The 16,700-nt window shown below is 34.4% G+C and overlaps 1 protein-coding gene across 10 annotated transcripts in view; it reads right to left on the bottom strand.

The window, feature by feature from the left end:
• LOC110374605 (potassium voltage-gated channel protein Shaker) overlaps positions 1–16,700 on the bottom strand; it is a 281,576-nt gene that overhangs the window by 155,265 nt on the left and 109,611 nt on the right. For 7 of the 10 annotated variants that reach the window (XM_049838188.2, XM_049838232.2, XM_049838181.2 and 4 more), the window contains one exon: positions 3,803–3,865. The exons of 1 other annotated variant lie outside the window; for it this stretch is intronic. In XM_049838188.2, the coding sequence (XP_049694145.2) occupies positions 3,803–3,865 (63 nt within the window). Of the gene's footprint in view, positions 1–3,802; positions 3,866–10,968; positions 11,177–16,700 lie in introns of those variants that run through there. 2 more of the 10 variants (XM_049838199.2, XM_049838209.2) reach the window with 2 other exon arrangements.

The raw sequence follows: 16,700 nt of genomic DNA, 5'->3' as shown, positions 1-16,700 counted from the left end.
TAATTTGGACAGTCTACTTACTTTATTTATTGAACCAAGAATAAGCTATAATCTTGTACTACAAAATTACAGACTGCTTTAAAAGCGGCTTCTTTTAGGGGGTTACTAAATACAAATACATATTTTTAGTACAAAGGGGAGTGAATTATTCAACCGCTTTTATTCCAATGTCCAAGAGTAGGATTACAGTCTAGCAAATGAGGCTAAATATTAATATTTTATATAGCATTACCGATAAATACACGTTAGACCAGCAGTCAGTCAGTCAGACTTCAGACTTTTGAATTTCTTTGGCTTACGTACGGATCTTGATATTTAGAGAATCAGCACCTTTCTATTAAAGACAGTTATCAATCCAAAACTGAATTCATTTAGTTAACGCAAAAGTTTTTGGGTCACAAGATTGGGTTATATTTGACCTTTGTGTCAAGACAATGGCCCATTACATCGAATATGGTTTTACGAAAATGAAAGATAGCATCGCATCGCGTGACTCTGTCGCATCTTGGTTCATACGTGAGAGATACTCATAATATTAATCCTACCCACGGAGACGGAAAGATGAGCGAAGACGCTACTATGCAGGTAGGTCAGGCCCCTTCTTCTAGGTCCAATATGTATGGCGGGAATTACTAAAACTACCAGTTACGAGTGAATTAACTATGCGTTTGGATTCTTTGAGACATCTGTCAACTATTTTTGGTATAACAAAAAATCGGGTCCAAAGAAGGCGGGTGATGGTGAAGACAGTAACGTTCCTCGTCCCCCGCGCACCCTCATTTCGGCGCCGCAGTTTCTTAGGAGATTTTCCGTTATGGCATCTCCGCTAGTCATTTTGTTCTCCATGTTCCTACCTGTCGGTACTACGGTTTGTTATAGTAAACTCGCAGTAACCTGTGGCCCCACAAAATTGTCCCTCTGCGTACTAATTGTTGTACTGCGCGGCTTTTACTTAATTTAACACATTCGCCTAATGGTATCACAACAACTTCGTGACTTTAGTTTCGACAGAGGTCAGAATTAAGTGGTCGTACATAGATTATTTACACAGTCTGTTATTAGTTGAGCTCAGAGTTTATGCAGAGTGAACTTTTGACCAGCTGGCTTTAGGTGCGAATATTACACTTGTAATACCTCAGTTACGTTGTGTTGTTGTTATTGTTTTTGTTCTGTTATTTTAATACTATAAAATTGTAATGCAATGAAGGCTTGTTTCCTTATAAAAGTTGCATTACGTACTGTGTACAACTTCAGAAAGTTGCATTGAAAAAATATCACATTACAAAGTCAGTAAAAAATATTTTAAAAAATTGCGCGAAGAGTATACAAACCAACAAAATCAGAACAAAAATGATGTAACCCTCGAAAACAATTGAAAGTGGAAGTAGAACAAAATTAGGTAATCAAGAAGTATTTCGCAATGGACTAAACAAAAGCAATTTGTATTTGATGAAAAGCGAACTGGCCAAATTGAATATTGTTACGTGACTTTCAATTATAGTCTTAATAATCACGTAACTATTTGATTCCTCGTTCTTGTTATAGGTATATATCATCTCCCGAGACATAAACGGCAGCTAAGTACCTGTATTTCCACGGAGCCAATGCTTATCTGACATAATCAAACCAGGTACCCAGGTAACCCGTCTGACAACTGACAGGTTGTCAGACTTATAGGCTTCTTACTACCCTTAACAACTGTCGAAGATGTTCAGTGAAAGCCAGCGCTTGTAATATTCATCAATATAGTATGCATGTGATGAGAAAAAAATACAAGTACTGATACAAGCTTATTCAAAAATTAATAGATTCTCTGGTAGTTCTTGACAACAATGACAAAATGTAGATAAAAGTTTTTGATCACAAGGTTATAATGTATGACCAAAACGATCAATTATGTGCGGTAAGCTAATGCGGCCAAGGTGAAGGCTGAATAGTTTTAATGGAACTAAGTTTGTGGTATATGACAATTGGAAGGTTAGATCAATGTCAATTCATTCAGAAAGTTTCAGTATTTTGTGTTACGCATCCTTACTAATCCTACAAATATTTCCCGACTCTACTACTATTTCTCGTGGCGGGTGGTGACAAGAACTATCCTATATATTCCTGGGTCTAAGCTATATCTCCTCTAATTTTCCGATTTAACGGTTCAGCCATTTTAGAGTTATAAAATCTGTAACTAGCACGACTTTCTGTTATATAAGTACATAGATGTGGAAGTTTGTGGAATGTATAGATGTATGTTTGTTATTCTTTCACGCAAAAACGGCTAGACCAATTTGGTTGAAATTTGGTATGAAGATAGGTGATACCCTGAATTTATACAAAGGCTACTTTTTGTTAACACACTACATTTTACGCTACATCATCCACCGTCGTTACATTATTGTCTTGTCTTTCAAGACTATTTTTCTTTGATCTTTTTATATCATTCTGAGTCGTAAACTTAGCTTAGACCTAGTCCTAACCGAAGATAAGAGGATACAACTAAGTTTACCAGATATGGCCGTTTATACTCAGCTATAACTGGTTAAACCTAGGTGTAGGGTTAACGTCAGAATCGGTGTCACTCCTCACCTTCTCGAAATACCTACGTATAGAGTTGCTACCTAATTGCTACCAGCTACCATTAGTTGCTACCGATTGCTACCAATTGCTACCCTCGTGGTTTTGAAGACATTCAGCATCTAAAGCTGACAGCCATCCTGATATCAGGATGGCTTTCACTTTTCCTAGTATAAAGAAACGGCGCACTTCGGGCTTCAACCGTACCATATACATAAGTACGTACAATGTAGGTACATGTTAAACCGCATGATTGTTCAACCACATTTCCCCAGTTAATAGTACTCGAAAAAATTCAATTTACTGACTGGTATTTAGGTCAGTTTATTTCATAAAACCGTTATGACAACAGTTACAATAATGTTTATAATAATTGACCACAGGCTATTCAAGAGCCTACTACCAATTTGTATATATTCTGCCTAAAGGACGTTATATATTTTTATACAATTTGTCAACTATGTAGGGGCCAGTTTTCAGCATATCATATATTTCAATGTATCTGAGAAACAGGGTTTGTATTTACATACAGTACTAAACTGCTTTGAACATTGCAATGCTCAATCCTTCTCCATGTGAGAGGAGGCCTGTGCCCAGCAGTGAGACGATATAAAAGGGCTGTAACAGTAACTAAACTGCTTATCGACATAATGTCTCGTATCTACAACTTATTTACTTATAAAATCCGATGCGCATGCGATATTGTCAGACCCGTCTATGAATTGAACGTGCTTATTGTAGTTAAACCTTTGATTGGTCAATTACTGTGGCTATTATTGTGTTCGCTAAGGTTTATAAAATTGTATTCCTCAAATAATCCTCGTCATAACTCGATTGTATCTTTATCTATAAAATACATACACTGGGGTGGCTAGTAGTCTAAACACATGCAGACGATTGGTCCCATCCAAGTAGAGAACACAATGACAGCTTGGCCGATAATATCCGGCTAGCAGTTGACGACAGCTACTTAATATCACGCATACAATGAAAAAATCATATTCAATTGATTTAAAGAGATAATATGATACTTGTAATTAAAATCAGTACGTAAATACCTATTATTGCCTCACCGATATTAAAAAAAAAACTTAAATGCTGAAAAAAACGTTCATCAATTTAGTATTTGCTCTCCAGAAAAGCTACTATTTCTCACATCCTACTCATGCCTTCTGAAGTCGAGATTCATAATTGTACTTATGTAACTAAGAATATAAAAAGCATGAAAACTTACACTCGTCCGAAGGTAAAGCACCATCGTAGTATTCCCCATAATTTGGACCACGACAGTAGACATCTGCAACAAAAAGCTAATTAATATCTGATCTCTTGAGATTGTTCGGGGTGACTTTCGTGTAAGTAATGGGAATTCCTCTAACATGAGTTATTCGAAGCATAGTGAGTTAGTGACAAGCTGGTTGACTCGCATGGTTCTCGCTATCTCAAATCTCAAAGCATGACATGTGCATGTATGTGCTGATAGCTAGTGGCTGATTCATGTCACTTCTCACAGCAAAACCATAATAGCTTCCTTCATTGAGACAAAGGATGATTTCTTATAGATCTTTTTTCTTACCGTTTGAGAACTTACCTGGATGTTGTGACATTTCTTCAAGATGCTGCTGACTGCTGGCAGGCTGGCAGACTGGACGGACACATATAATCACATACATTGAAGGAAAGGGGAATACATTGGAAAATACTTGGCAACATTGGAAACGAAGAGGGGCCAAAATAAAAACATTTAATACAAAGTCAGTTAAGACCCGTTTGCAAATGGCTTAGCAAGCAAACTCACGTACGCAAAATAAAATACATTAAAAAAAAATTGCCGAGATTTAGCACGTAAAATATTGCAAAATATACATTTACTACCGACAATTTTATCAATTTTTTTTATTGCATTTTTTCAGAATTGCAAAAAAATATAAGGTTAAATATTTATTGACCAATTATTCAACGTTTTTGGGTATAAATATAATTAATCGGAGCGCACTGTATGCTTTCGCAATAAAATCCCGATTTATTGTAAAAAAATTATAAAATTTAAAAAATATTTTCCGCCTTAAAAAGTCCAATTGAAAACGATAACTATTCGCAGGGTGCGCGATACACGAAAGTGCTCTTCAACCAAAAACAAGAATACCAGCAAAATAATTAGTTACATATGCAAATATATTGTGCCAGAAATATTGAGTATAACAACTACGAAGAAAGCTTCTTCAAAACCAGCAAATAGCAGCTAAGGACCTTCCCACAAGTTAAATACTTGAATTACTGTAGGTTGTAATTGGTTATGCTATTGTCTCAAACTCAAAATATTTATTTTCTCGGTAAGCTATTTACCGATGTTAATAATAATGTTCAGGTACAGCTTAACGGCCCTTAGGCGTTGCAAATGTGAGGGCTTTATAATATTGTCGTATGGAATATAGTTGTAGAATAAAAGAAAATTGCATTACGGTTTTTTGTATAACTTCCATTTTATAAATCACAGTAGAAAACAGTCCCAATAAAGACTACACGAGTCGATCGAAACTTCCTTTTTGGTCTCGTAGACCGGCAATTGTTTTGTTTTCTCCTCGCTTTGCGATCAGTGAACATTTCAACAACGATGACAGCTTCGAATAAACAGTCCCTTTGATCAACTACAGAAACAGTGTCTCAAATCTACTCGAATTCTCGTCAACTGGTTTTAGCCAGCGTTGGGCTAACCGCACGACGTCCAAATTAGTTGCGACGTAATTATGCACGTGCAGTGTATTGGCTTGAAGCAGATATGCACGGCGTTTACACCACTAGTTGGAGTGCAGCCAAGGAAATTAATTACTTATTATATCATTCTTTCGAGGCAGTAATTACGAGGTACCATCATTTTGATTGCGACAGTATGTATCTGCCTGTTTTGTTTTGTATGATTTAATTGATGATTGAACGAATTGAGATAATAACAGGCTGTACTTAAAGTGTGCTTTGCCTTCCTAATATGCGACTTAAATCAACCTAAAAGAGCAGGATGATTCATAAAAATAATAGGAATCCAATCGAAGATAAACTTTCAAACAGTTTTGCATGTGTAGTGGCTATGGCTGACCGTGCGTGGGTTCGGTCGCGTTTCAATTATTCAAATAAATGTTCAACAGAATTCATGAGTGTATTCAACCGCTCGACATGTGGTCATATTATTACTTTTAATTGCGGCGTTCACAAAGTTCAATCAAATCAATATCATCCGTAATAAACCTCAATGTTGACGAAGTTTCAATAGGTATTGTGGATCCGTTCTGTCTACGTCAATACCTATATTTTATATTTACCATATAAAAATAAACACAATAACTTATGTTCAAAACACAGAATCATTAAATATTGACTTACCTACTGCTAATTCCCAGGAAGCTCTAGTTGATTATATAATAATTAGCGCTGAGTCTATAGGGCTAGAAGTGTCCGGTTCAAAATAATTGACTTAGTTAATTATTCATGTTAATATAATCAATAAAATATATAATACTTATGAGTTTACATGATAACTATCCTACTATTGAGTATTGTAGTAGTTTCATTTCAAGAGATTACGTCATAAGGAACTATTATAGTCATGAATCTACCTCCATTGTCCTTAGCGTCGAATTCACATATATTGACATAATTATGACATACGAACTTACTAGGCTTACTAGTTCATAAAAATAGTCATAGGTCAGAATAGAACTTAAACTTTTGACACCGTCTGCTAGTTTCTAAACTATTTTATATCTGTTTCGAAGCCCTCTCCCCGTCACAAGACGATAGCCTAACTCCTCACCTTCAAAACTTAGCAGTACCTCTATTCTTGGCTCCCGTCTTTTAAAAGTTCCGACTAGAATCGGACAGCCCTTATCTACTAGGCCAGTTACAAAAGCCAGTATACAAAAAGGTGTGAAATCAAACGAGAAATCCCGTTAGCGCAGTGAAAACAAAAACAGGGCCTCCACTAAGAGTTACCTGGTTTTTCAATAAAATAAAGCATGGCTCCGATTTACACAGCGATTTGGTTTGACGACTGAATTTATCGCGTGTGTGCACCACAATCAGGGCGGTTTCAACGGCCTTTCGATACTCGATTTGATTTGATTCGGTCTTTTCGCACGCTCGGACCAATAAATTCAAACAATCGCATCGCAATTCCATCGTATTTCATATTTATTTATGTGTTATGTATTCCCAAATATGGAAAGCTTGGTACCTACCCATGCAATGCTTTATATCGACTTGAGTACATATTTCAATTTTAAAACAAAAAAAGTGAAATTATCAGTTTGATGGAGGGCTTTCTATTATCTCGCAAATAACGCTTTTAAAGTGCATCGCTAACCAACAAATAATAGTTATATCTAAAAGTCGATTTAAAATACCAGGCAGCTGTACTGCGAGTTGGTACTTTCTTAAAAACCGGTAACAAAAAATGTGGAGCCTTTTACACCTAAAAAGATAAGCCTTTTACTCCCAAAAACAATTAGCTGTGAAAGAGTTATAAATTAACTTTTCACAACTAATTTTACCAATGCTGTCAAAAAATCTTCTTCCTGATTCATGTCAATGTTTTTCAACCTAGTTATTCTCCTAGAGCATTTCCCTCACGTACACACACGTATAATTCCGTCAGCTTGTGTACCTGCAAACATTTCTCAGCCGCAAACTGCACACTATAAACTGGCTTACGTGTCTCCTCAGTCTACAATAAAATAAAAACTTCAATCAAATCTGATGTGAAAGGCTGTAAAACGTTGTCGAAAACCTTTGATTCTAGTCTTTCTTGATTTCACGATGCTTCACAAACTGGATGACGAGTTTAGTGCAACCAGCAACGCCAGCTACAAAGGGCTGCATCATCATTTATAGAGTAAATAAATTATTACAATTAGTATGCTGCACTTATACAGAAGGTATTTACTGGTTTCAACGTGATAAAAGGTAAGAATATTAGAAGGGATTTTTTCCCAATCTCGTTGACTATACTTTCTTTCTCATTAATTGTATCGAAAGATTGAATATGAACAGATGAAGTACTGATAAAAACTGTATTATTATTTCTGTCTTAACTAATTAGTTGCTTCCCTTTGTTTTGCCTAACGTCCCGAAATAACTAATCCACGTGTAAACATATCACGTAACATGTTACCATAGTCACATCTATCTCTATAAATTATAAAAAAAAAACAAATCAACTCACATTCGCTTAATAATTCAGTCAAGTAAACCAATAAATAATAGGGGTTAAAGTATGAAATTGCCGATTTGTACTGAAAACCTAAATTGTATTTTTTTTAAATTTTTAACAAACTTATTTAATCAAAATAGTTGTCATTATTATCTATACATTGCGGTCATCTAATAAGAAGGTCATTTATGCCTTTACGATAGAACTCTGAGGATCTAGACTGCACAAACAGTGTGAAAGAATTTTGTTCTGCCTCCTGGGAAGAAACTTCTTGTGACGTAGATAATTGTCCAAATCACAAAAAAAATGGTCGTCCGTTAGAGCAAGGTCTGGCGAATATGGAGGAAGACGAATAGTTTCCAACTGCGGTTCCTGAAGAGTTAAAACGGTTTATTTTGCTGTATGAGGCCTCGCGTTGTCATGGAGCAATAGCGGTGAAGGTCGATTCATGAGTCGTGGCTGTTTTACTGCTAATTTTTTCAACATTATTCGGTGTTCGGCTGGGTATCTGGGTAGTTTGACTAGGATCGGCGTTCACCGTCTCTCTTAATTTCTCGTTAATCACCTGTCAGGCGGTCTTTCTCATGGCTCGTTCTTCAAGTCGAAGTTTCCACCACGAAAGCGTTTAATCCAAAATCGCACGGCGCGTTCTTTAGCAGACACCTCTTCAAATGCAGCATTGATATTGCGGGCTGTTTCTGCCGTTTACTTCCGCGTCGGAACTCATATTCAAAAATTACTCAAATTTTCGCAGTATCCATCTTTCTTGTTTAAGTTGAATAACAAAAACAATTGAACATCGATAATCAAATGTTTCACATTTTTTAAAAGAAGAACATCACAGAAACCACGTGAAAAAAGTTCCATTCGAAAACCTCAAACCATGAAGACTCTATGGCAATTCAAAAACCTACTAGAATAAAACGGCAATTTCATACTTTAACCCCTAATATCAATATAATTTAATAAAGCATCGATTAAATAACACTAGTTTACAAAAAAATATTTTTTTTTTGTTCATGAAATGAAACCTATATTATTTAAGTAGGCCATGGATGGTTACTAAAAAAATATTTTTTTATTTTTCGTAGCACGTCACAATTCGGAGATATCGATGACTTTTTTTTTATCTACCCGCAATTGTTTAAATGCGTTTATCGTTCTGTTTTGTAAACAACTGTGTGAATCAAAAGTCTCATTTTTATATAAAAATGTCATCTAGAGTGTGTAAACTACATCCAGATAGATTTTGTTATGTTTGTGGGAAAATTGTTCAGTTAAATCGTGGTTTCCCTTTAACAAAACCATTGCAAGAAACCTATTTACAATATTTTGGATTTCCGGTGTCAAATCAAGATAAAAATTGGGTTCCTCATGTGATTTGCACTAATTGCAGATTGGTCCTCAGCTCCTGGTATTCAGGTAAAAATAGATCACTGAAATTTGGTAAACCAATGATGAAAAATTTTACCAAAGCTTTGGATAAGTCCAAGCCTGCATTTCAATATCTCTGCTCTGTATTTACGAATCTTTCTGCGGCTAAATAAAAGGAAGATAAGAAGAAGATATTTGTGGGTCCTCAAATCAGGAGAATATTGGACGATACAAAAATCGAGAGCCTTTTAACCGATGTAGAAAAAGCAGCCTGGAACTCTTTCAAAAGTGTCGTTAAAAATTTTTTAGGCAATAAAAAAAGTGATAATTACAAAGAGATCGTTGAAAATTTATTGCATAATTATGAGCGTATGGGTGTAAATATGTCACTAAAAATTCATTTTTTGCATTCCTACTTAGATTTTTTCCAGAAAATCTTGATAGTGTGAGTGATGAACACGGTGAGCGATTTCACCAAGATTTAAAATTATTTGAGCAAAATTATCAAGGTTTTTGGGACGAAAACATGCTAGGGGACTATTGTTGGTCTGTTGTGAGAGATACAGATGAAAAATTTATAAAAAGAGCAAAATTACCCATTTTAACTGTCTATCGTTTATTTAGATGTGTTTTTGTAAAAATCTTCTTAATAAATATTTCAAAAACCTGACGTGCTGGATTTTTTAAAATATTTTTTCCGAGATGTAGATACCCAAAGTAATGTAACCGTATGTATTCCATTTCATGAACAAAAGTCATGTAAACTAGTGTAATTAAGTTATTAATTCGTCCAATAAATTGTATTAATACTATTAAATTATTAATACCAAATACGATTGCTTCGGTGAACTATCAAACGAAACCTCAAATGAAGTGCATTATTGAATAATCATCCCGCTTTTACAAATTACGCAAAAGTAAAATTCGCCAGCCGAGTAAATGAAAATAAAGGAAAATTACTACAGTAAGTACAAAGTCGAAACTCATCCGATTTATACTGGATTCCAGGATAATTATCGATATTAATCTTACTTATATTGTAAAGAGATTTTTTTTGTGTGTTTGTACCCTAGGGGCTTCGAAACTTCTGAATCAATTTGAAAATTTTTCACCGTTTGAAAGCTACACTCTTCCCGAGTAACGTAGGCTATATTCTATCCCGCTAAGGTGAGTAGTTCCCACGGGATGTGGGTGAAATCGCTTGAAAACAGCTATTAAAAAATATTTTTACTGATTAAAATAAACAAGCTGAGTGAAAACTTGAATTTTCTGTGTAGCTTTCAAAAATGTTTGAGTTGTTAAAGTTTTGCGTAATAACAGTATAGTTGAAGCCGTTTGGTTTATGTCCTGGGTTTCGACACGCCAGCACATTTCCTAGTTTATTATACCGAGTAATAGCTGAAGTTTCAGTTCTTTTGCTGCAGTATTTTCAGTACGTAGTACAGAACGTGTCGTGGTATGGTGGTTAAAACTGCATTTTGAGTGCGAGTGTGCGGGTTCGCATTTTATTTTTATTTAAGCATCTTTATTTTATTTCTTACCCGACAATTGAGTTATATGTAACATACTACTACAGTTGCTATGAAATAAAATAGAACATTTATTTCACAAATAACCTTTTGTGTGGTCTTACTCAATAATAGAAAAAAAAACAATGAAATTGTACGATGTAAGAATTCGTTTATTGTCAAATCTCGATGAGAAATCAACAGCCAATCCTTTGAGGTTTTCTAAACGCACAGCGTAATTATAAATGTCTTTTTATAAATATTCATTAGCATTGCAATGTAAGAACTAATAAAACTGATTAATCTAGTACTTACCCGCCTCCAGCCACTAATATCATCTGCATCTTTGATGTTTCCCTTGCAAAGGGTGCGCAGAGAAAATATCATTGCTCAAGTCATTTTCCTTAAATTCTAATTACACTGCCGATCACACACTTTAATTATATTTACACATAACTATTATTTTTAGTTCAATTTTATTACAATTTATACACATTTTCACATGTTCTCCATATATTTTATTTGTTTGAAAATTCACAATAACATGCACTTTTTGTGGTTTTTGATTCACTTATTTACTCTCCTAGTATAGGTATTTTGATGCCGCAAAGTTAAGTAAATATTTATTTCATTTATAACAGAATCGGTCAATTTATGGATGGATTACAAAAATCGAGTTAGGAAAAATATTTGGAAACCAATAAATATAAACTAAAAAAAAAGGATTTTTTCAGTTGATAGGCCTATATGTAAATATTCGATAACCATGTTAAGATAGGAACGTTTACGAATGACTCTTGAGCTGGAGTATTTGTTACCTAACTACTTTCTTTAATTTAGATTCGGACACCATCAGGATGACTTCTTTTTTTTTCAGCAAAAAGTTCTAAATATAAGCTTGTTAGCTTCAAGAAAATGCTAGAGTTATTTAGATACAGTTTACAACTTTAAAGTAAGAGAGTTTGTTAAGATACAGTTAATTAGTTTTTCCCACAGTTCTGCTGGCGTCTAAACTTTATTTTTATTTATTTATTCTTATACGCATTAAATATAGTTTTAAATAGTCAGGGTCGAGCAGTCAGTCACAGAGAAAAAAACACATCAGCCTACGATCATACCATTATACCTACCTACTGAGTTAACGAGTTTCGCTTTTTGAATCTGCCCATAGATCCAACCGCCCAATGAGTAGATTAGGTTCGTACTGTTACTATATAAGCACAATTGGTTACAAAATAGTCTTTATAATATTTTAAATTTATAATATTTTTTGTGTGCATTGAATGGGATCCTCAGATTTGAAAAGTCAACTCACTGTTCTGAAGCACATACTGTCACACTACACACGAGTGACATAGGCTATATTTTATTCAGGTACGTGAAGAAGTTCTCTCGGGACGCAAGTTAAGTTTAGGTTTCATTCCTACAATATGAAACTACCTGTTTACTTTTTGCATCATTATACTGGATACATAATTCTACTCCGAAAATGCTTCAAAAACTTTGCGGTTGTGCCGAAGTTGAATCAGTTTTATTACATTCCTTGTTCTGCGGATTCATTAAACTTCGTGAGATCCTTACAAATGCACTCTAAAACAAAAACATGAGAGCGCACCGACAGCTGCATTTTCTATCACTGGAATAACGAACAAGCGCACAGGCTCAACTCAGGTACGTTTTCAAATGTAAACTTGAACCTTGCAATTTACTTAAAGCCATTGACCAGAAGCCCTTAAAGTACTGTCCAATTCCATAAATTCATATTCCATTGCCGCCATGACCACATGGGCATTAAAAGTTACGTCTATTAATTTTGCGTGACCATAAATTAAGACTAAACACAGTTGGTATAGAGTATGCTCCATTTGTATAATTAAAACTGCCTTTCATTGCCGCCGGTGTCACGATGTCTGATATCAATCATGATGATGAGGAATGGTTTATCTTTCTCTCTAAGGTATGTATGTTGATATCACAGAATGGATGTATCTGATTCTATGTGAGAGTACCTCGAAAAGGCTTTCTTATCTATTGTATAAAACCTGTTTAGTTGACATATGGCTAGTATAATAACTACCTATGAAATATAGGTATCGTTTATAAAAAACTATTTTAAAGCAATAAAAAAGTTGGTCTATCGTGGCTTATGTGAAACTTCAAAGGACGCCTACAGTACAGACGTTTACACGAACATTGCACAAAGTACATAACAGCGCTCAAGGGAGTAAATATTCCTGATAGAGGAGGTATGGGCAAAAGTCATCGAGTTGCCTATCACGAATCAATGTTTTTCGACAGGTTTCCACCTATTTGCAGTAGGTACCCACGGATAGATTGCTTTCAAACATTTTTCCAATATGAAATAGGCGGCAATCGATAGATGCCGTAGAAACGATTTTCTTGGCTTTTGGCAAAGCTATAGGTAAGTAGGTAGTAAAAAAAAATGATTTTTGTCACGTTTACGAATTGTTTAGGTGATAAAATACTCGCCCAACTAAGGCGCATACTATAGCTCGATTTTAGGTACACCCATTGCTCAAACAGTCTGACCCAGAAATCTCGCCTATTGACTTTGTTTTTCAGCGATGACATACTCTGACAGATTGACTCGAACTTTACATAGATATGCTACATAGTAGAATTTGCAAACATTACACACGTGCTGTACGGAATCGTAACGATCCTTGATTGTAATGCAATTTGCATGTAAGGCGGGGCTCACACTAGCCCGCCTCGCTCAGATGCGCGGATCGACGCGTGTAGCCGAGCGCCTACACGCATTTTTTGCGTGTAGCAATGCCTTATTTTTCTGTAGATTTCAACTCAGGTTATCATTATAGTTCAAAATAGTGAATCTGTTATCTATAAGTGAGTTATGCATTCTACATCTGTTGGTGCGGTACCTTCCAAAGTTTACTTACTTTACTGTCAGTATCCAAGATACACAACATACACAAACATTAATTTTGAAGTTAATTATGTAAATACATCTTTAATACGTTCACAAACGAATCATTCCAAAAAATAATTAGTGGTGAGTATTACTTTTCCTGTTAATTTACTTTAAAACACAGAAGCATTTACATTCAATAAAGAACTACAAAAATAAATACGAAATCGCAATAACAGTAAAGAAAGGAGCCTTCCGAAATTAAAAAGGGTTGAAACAGTTACCGTAATGATGTTTGCTTAACAAAACGGCTGTAAACGTAAACGTTGCTATAAGTAGGGACGTAATGAATATTTTCCCTTGTAGTTACCGATATCGATAATTTTCTTCTATATTATTCATCGCTACTCAAACGTCGTATGCGTCGTGTGCATGTTAACGGTTCAAGATGGCCGCCGACACTAAACGACCCATTAGTTCTTAAAATTTCATTGGATATTTAATAATCTGACTTGACTAGTAGACTTTTACATTATGAAAAATTTGAATTTCCAAGATGTGTGACAAAATATTTGATAATTATGTTTTAAAAATAAATTATGATTTTTGTTCACGTTAAGTGAAATAAAGCAGTATAGTTGATGATAATAGATAATTCCTGTCTATTTAAATGGTCGCTTTCCTTTTTCTTTAGGTTTTTCGCTAATGAAGTGTTGCCTATCTCATCGGGTCCATTAAAAGGAATCAATAGAAATTACACCGGCAAACGTCGAGTGCTGCGCCGCTGTTGTCTGGTAAAAGGGTTTTATTTTAATGTACAGTTCTGCAGGGAAGACTGAATGTTTATCTTCGAACTACCTTGAAAATCTATAGACTGTTCTCGAAGGGTCTAGAATTTTGCTTGACATACGTATACCTAAATTGAATGTAAAAACAGCCAGTATTTAAGCAACAGCGATTTTTGGCGTATTTTTATTGTAGTTTATAAATAAAAGTTGCAAATTGAAAATAAATATAAAAATTGAATATAACTGGGTTTTCAAACAGATTTGTTGATAGTACAAAATCTGTTTGAAAAATCGGTTTGTTTTCAATTGTTTGTTTTTAATACACTAGACCTATTAGTTCGAGTATAGGCGCAAACAAAGCCTAAAATTCTAGTGAAAAAAGGCACTAGATTTTGTTTGAATTCGCACAATATTCACTTTGTTCACTGCTATTGATACATAGAAGCTTGATATAGGTAAATTTAATTTTCCAGTCAATTAGCTTAAAGTACGTACTTCACAGTTTGTATATCTAACATCAATGTTGTTGCGAAATAAATTACAAAATTCTTTTTTCATGTAAGTAATTTAATTATTTTTATTTTGTTCATAGATTGTGTAAAGTGTTTTAATATTAATCAATTTTGAAATAAAATATTTTACTTTGCAAGTTTAAACAAATTTTATGTACTTAATAAATATTTTATGTGTGTAAATTTCACCGTAGTTGTATTTCAGGTCAATAATTAGGTTGCTTGAAAAATACTTCATATATTTCGAAATATCAATATTGTTCCGAAAAAATAATCGAATAAATTTTTTTACAATATTGAATTCATCTTTTTTCAGCCCATGGCGTTTGTGAGTGTTTTCGCTAATGGTTTTAATATCATTATCAACCTGTATGAAATAAAATATTTTTCGTAAGTGCTTTTAAAAGCATTGGATGTGATAGTTCCACTTAAATTTAATCCAAAGGTTCGTTGTACAAAACGATTTATTTATAATAAAAATATTTTTATGTACACTAATATCACCGTAGTTGTTTCAATTTGTTGGATTTATGGAGCAATTTATTTTTAACACTTTAATAAAGAATATGGACCCTAAACCGTTGTTATAAAAAGCACGTTGGACGGAGATGTGCGTAGTCCCGAGAAGCGAGACTCGACGGCGCCATGCTGTCCAGACTGAGTGACGCTACCCCTTCCCTCTGTCCCACGTCAAACCAACAACACACCATATCAATCACAGAAATACTTTAATGTATTTCAGATAATTACCAAACTATTTCTGTTTGTATTAGTAGTCCATAATTTTTCCAGCTGGAAGTAATAAAATTGCAATCTAAATTTTGATGTTCCATTATTTACGTTTTTTTTAGGAAGTTTAATGATATGTATTTCGTTTTCTAACTAGTTTTTGACTGTCATTCCTACCAATTTTTTTTTTTTTTTTGAATGCACACGGCATTCGTGGATGGATGGAAAGCGGTGCAAAGTACAGATTGTTATGGTTCAAGTTTGTTCAAAAAATGTACTTGTATTATTGTGTGAACTATTTGTTCTTCAAATTAAGGCCTGCAGGCAAACCTCATATCACTTTCATTTTTTTTGCATTCTTTTGCTATAAAATATGAAAAAGAAAGCTCCGTGGGACAAAAAATTCAAGCAATCCTGAATTGAGAATTACATACTTAACAAATGAATCACGAGAGACCTGCTGTTTGGTTTTTCAATATTCCCTAGGTAAGTAAATGGTGTTTAAACTCCAACTTATCCCAGCAGTTTTCTTCATAACGCTTATTACATGACGCAAACACATAGGTTTATATTCTCCTTGTCCACATAATGCTGACAAAGCCGTTTTATGTTGAGGCAATATCCTCGTATTTATGAATATACTTTATTTGTTTGATAGTGGATATGAAGCCAATATTTCTAGCAGTGTTTGTTACTATTTACATTTGTATGTAAGAGTCCGAGGTTTTCGCTTTATTACCATACAGGGATAAATAAATTGGTTGGCATATTCCCTAACATTAAGATAAAGTTATATTTAGATGGATCAGAAATTGAACCTAACTTAGTTGGGAAAAAGATAGACGATGATGTTACTGTACCTACCTATGTACACCGATCAATTATCGCTTAATTCTGTTGAAACAGGAGTTGGTTTAATAAAGCTAAAGATCTAGACATAGAATATATAAATACTTGTAGTGACGACATAGAGTATTTGTTGTGCATTTAGTGTAATGCATTGAAATTCAATTCAACTATCTGTGCTTAAAATGTTGTAAAACAATGAACTGTCACTTATCCGCAAACTAAAAGTGCCCTTTCTAGAAACAATGTCACAGCGTGAAGAGAAACGTTTATCCGTTGTGT

Source organism: Helicoverpa armigera, chromosome 1, assembly GCF_030705265.1.
Source record: "Helicoverpa armigera isolate CAAS_96S chromosome 1, ASM3070526v1, whole genome shotgun sequence".
In the NCBI taxonomy this organism is placed as follows: Eukaryota; Metazoa; Arthropoda; class Insecta; order Lepidoptera; family Noctuidae; genus Helicoverpa; species Helicoverpa armigera.
The sequence above is the reverse complement of the archived record's forward strand: the minus strand, read 5'-3'. Positions and strand labels throughout refer to the sequence as shown.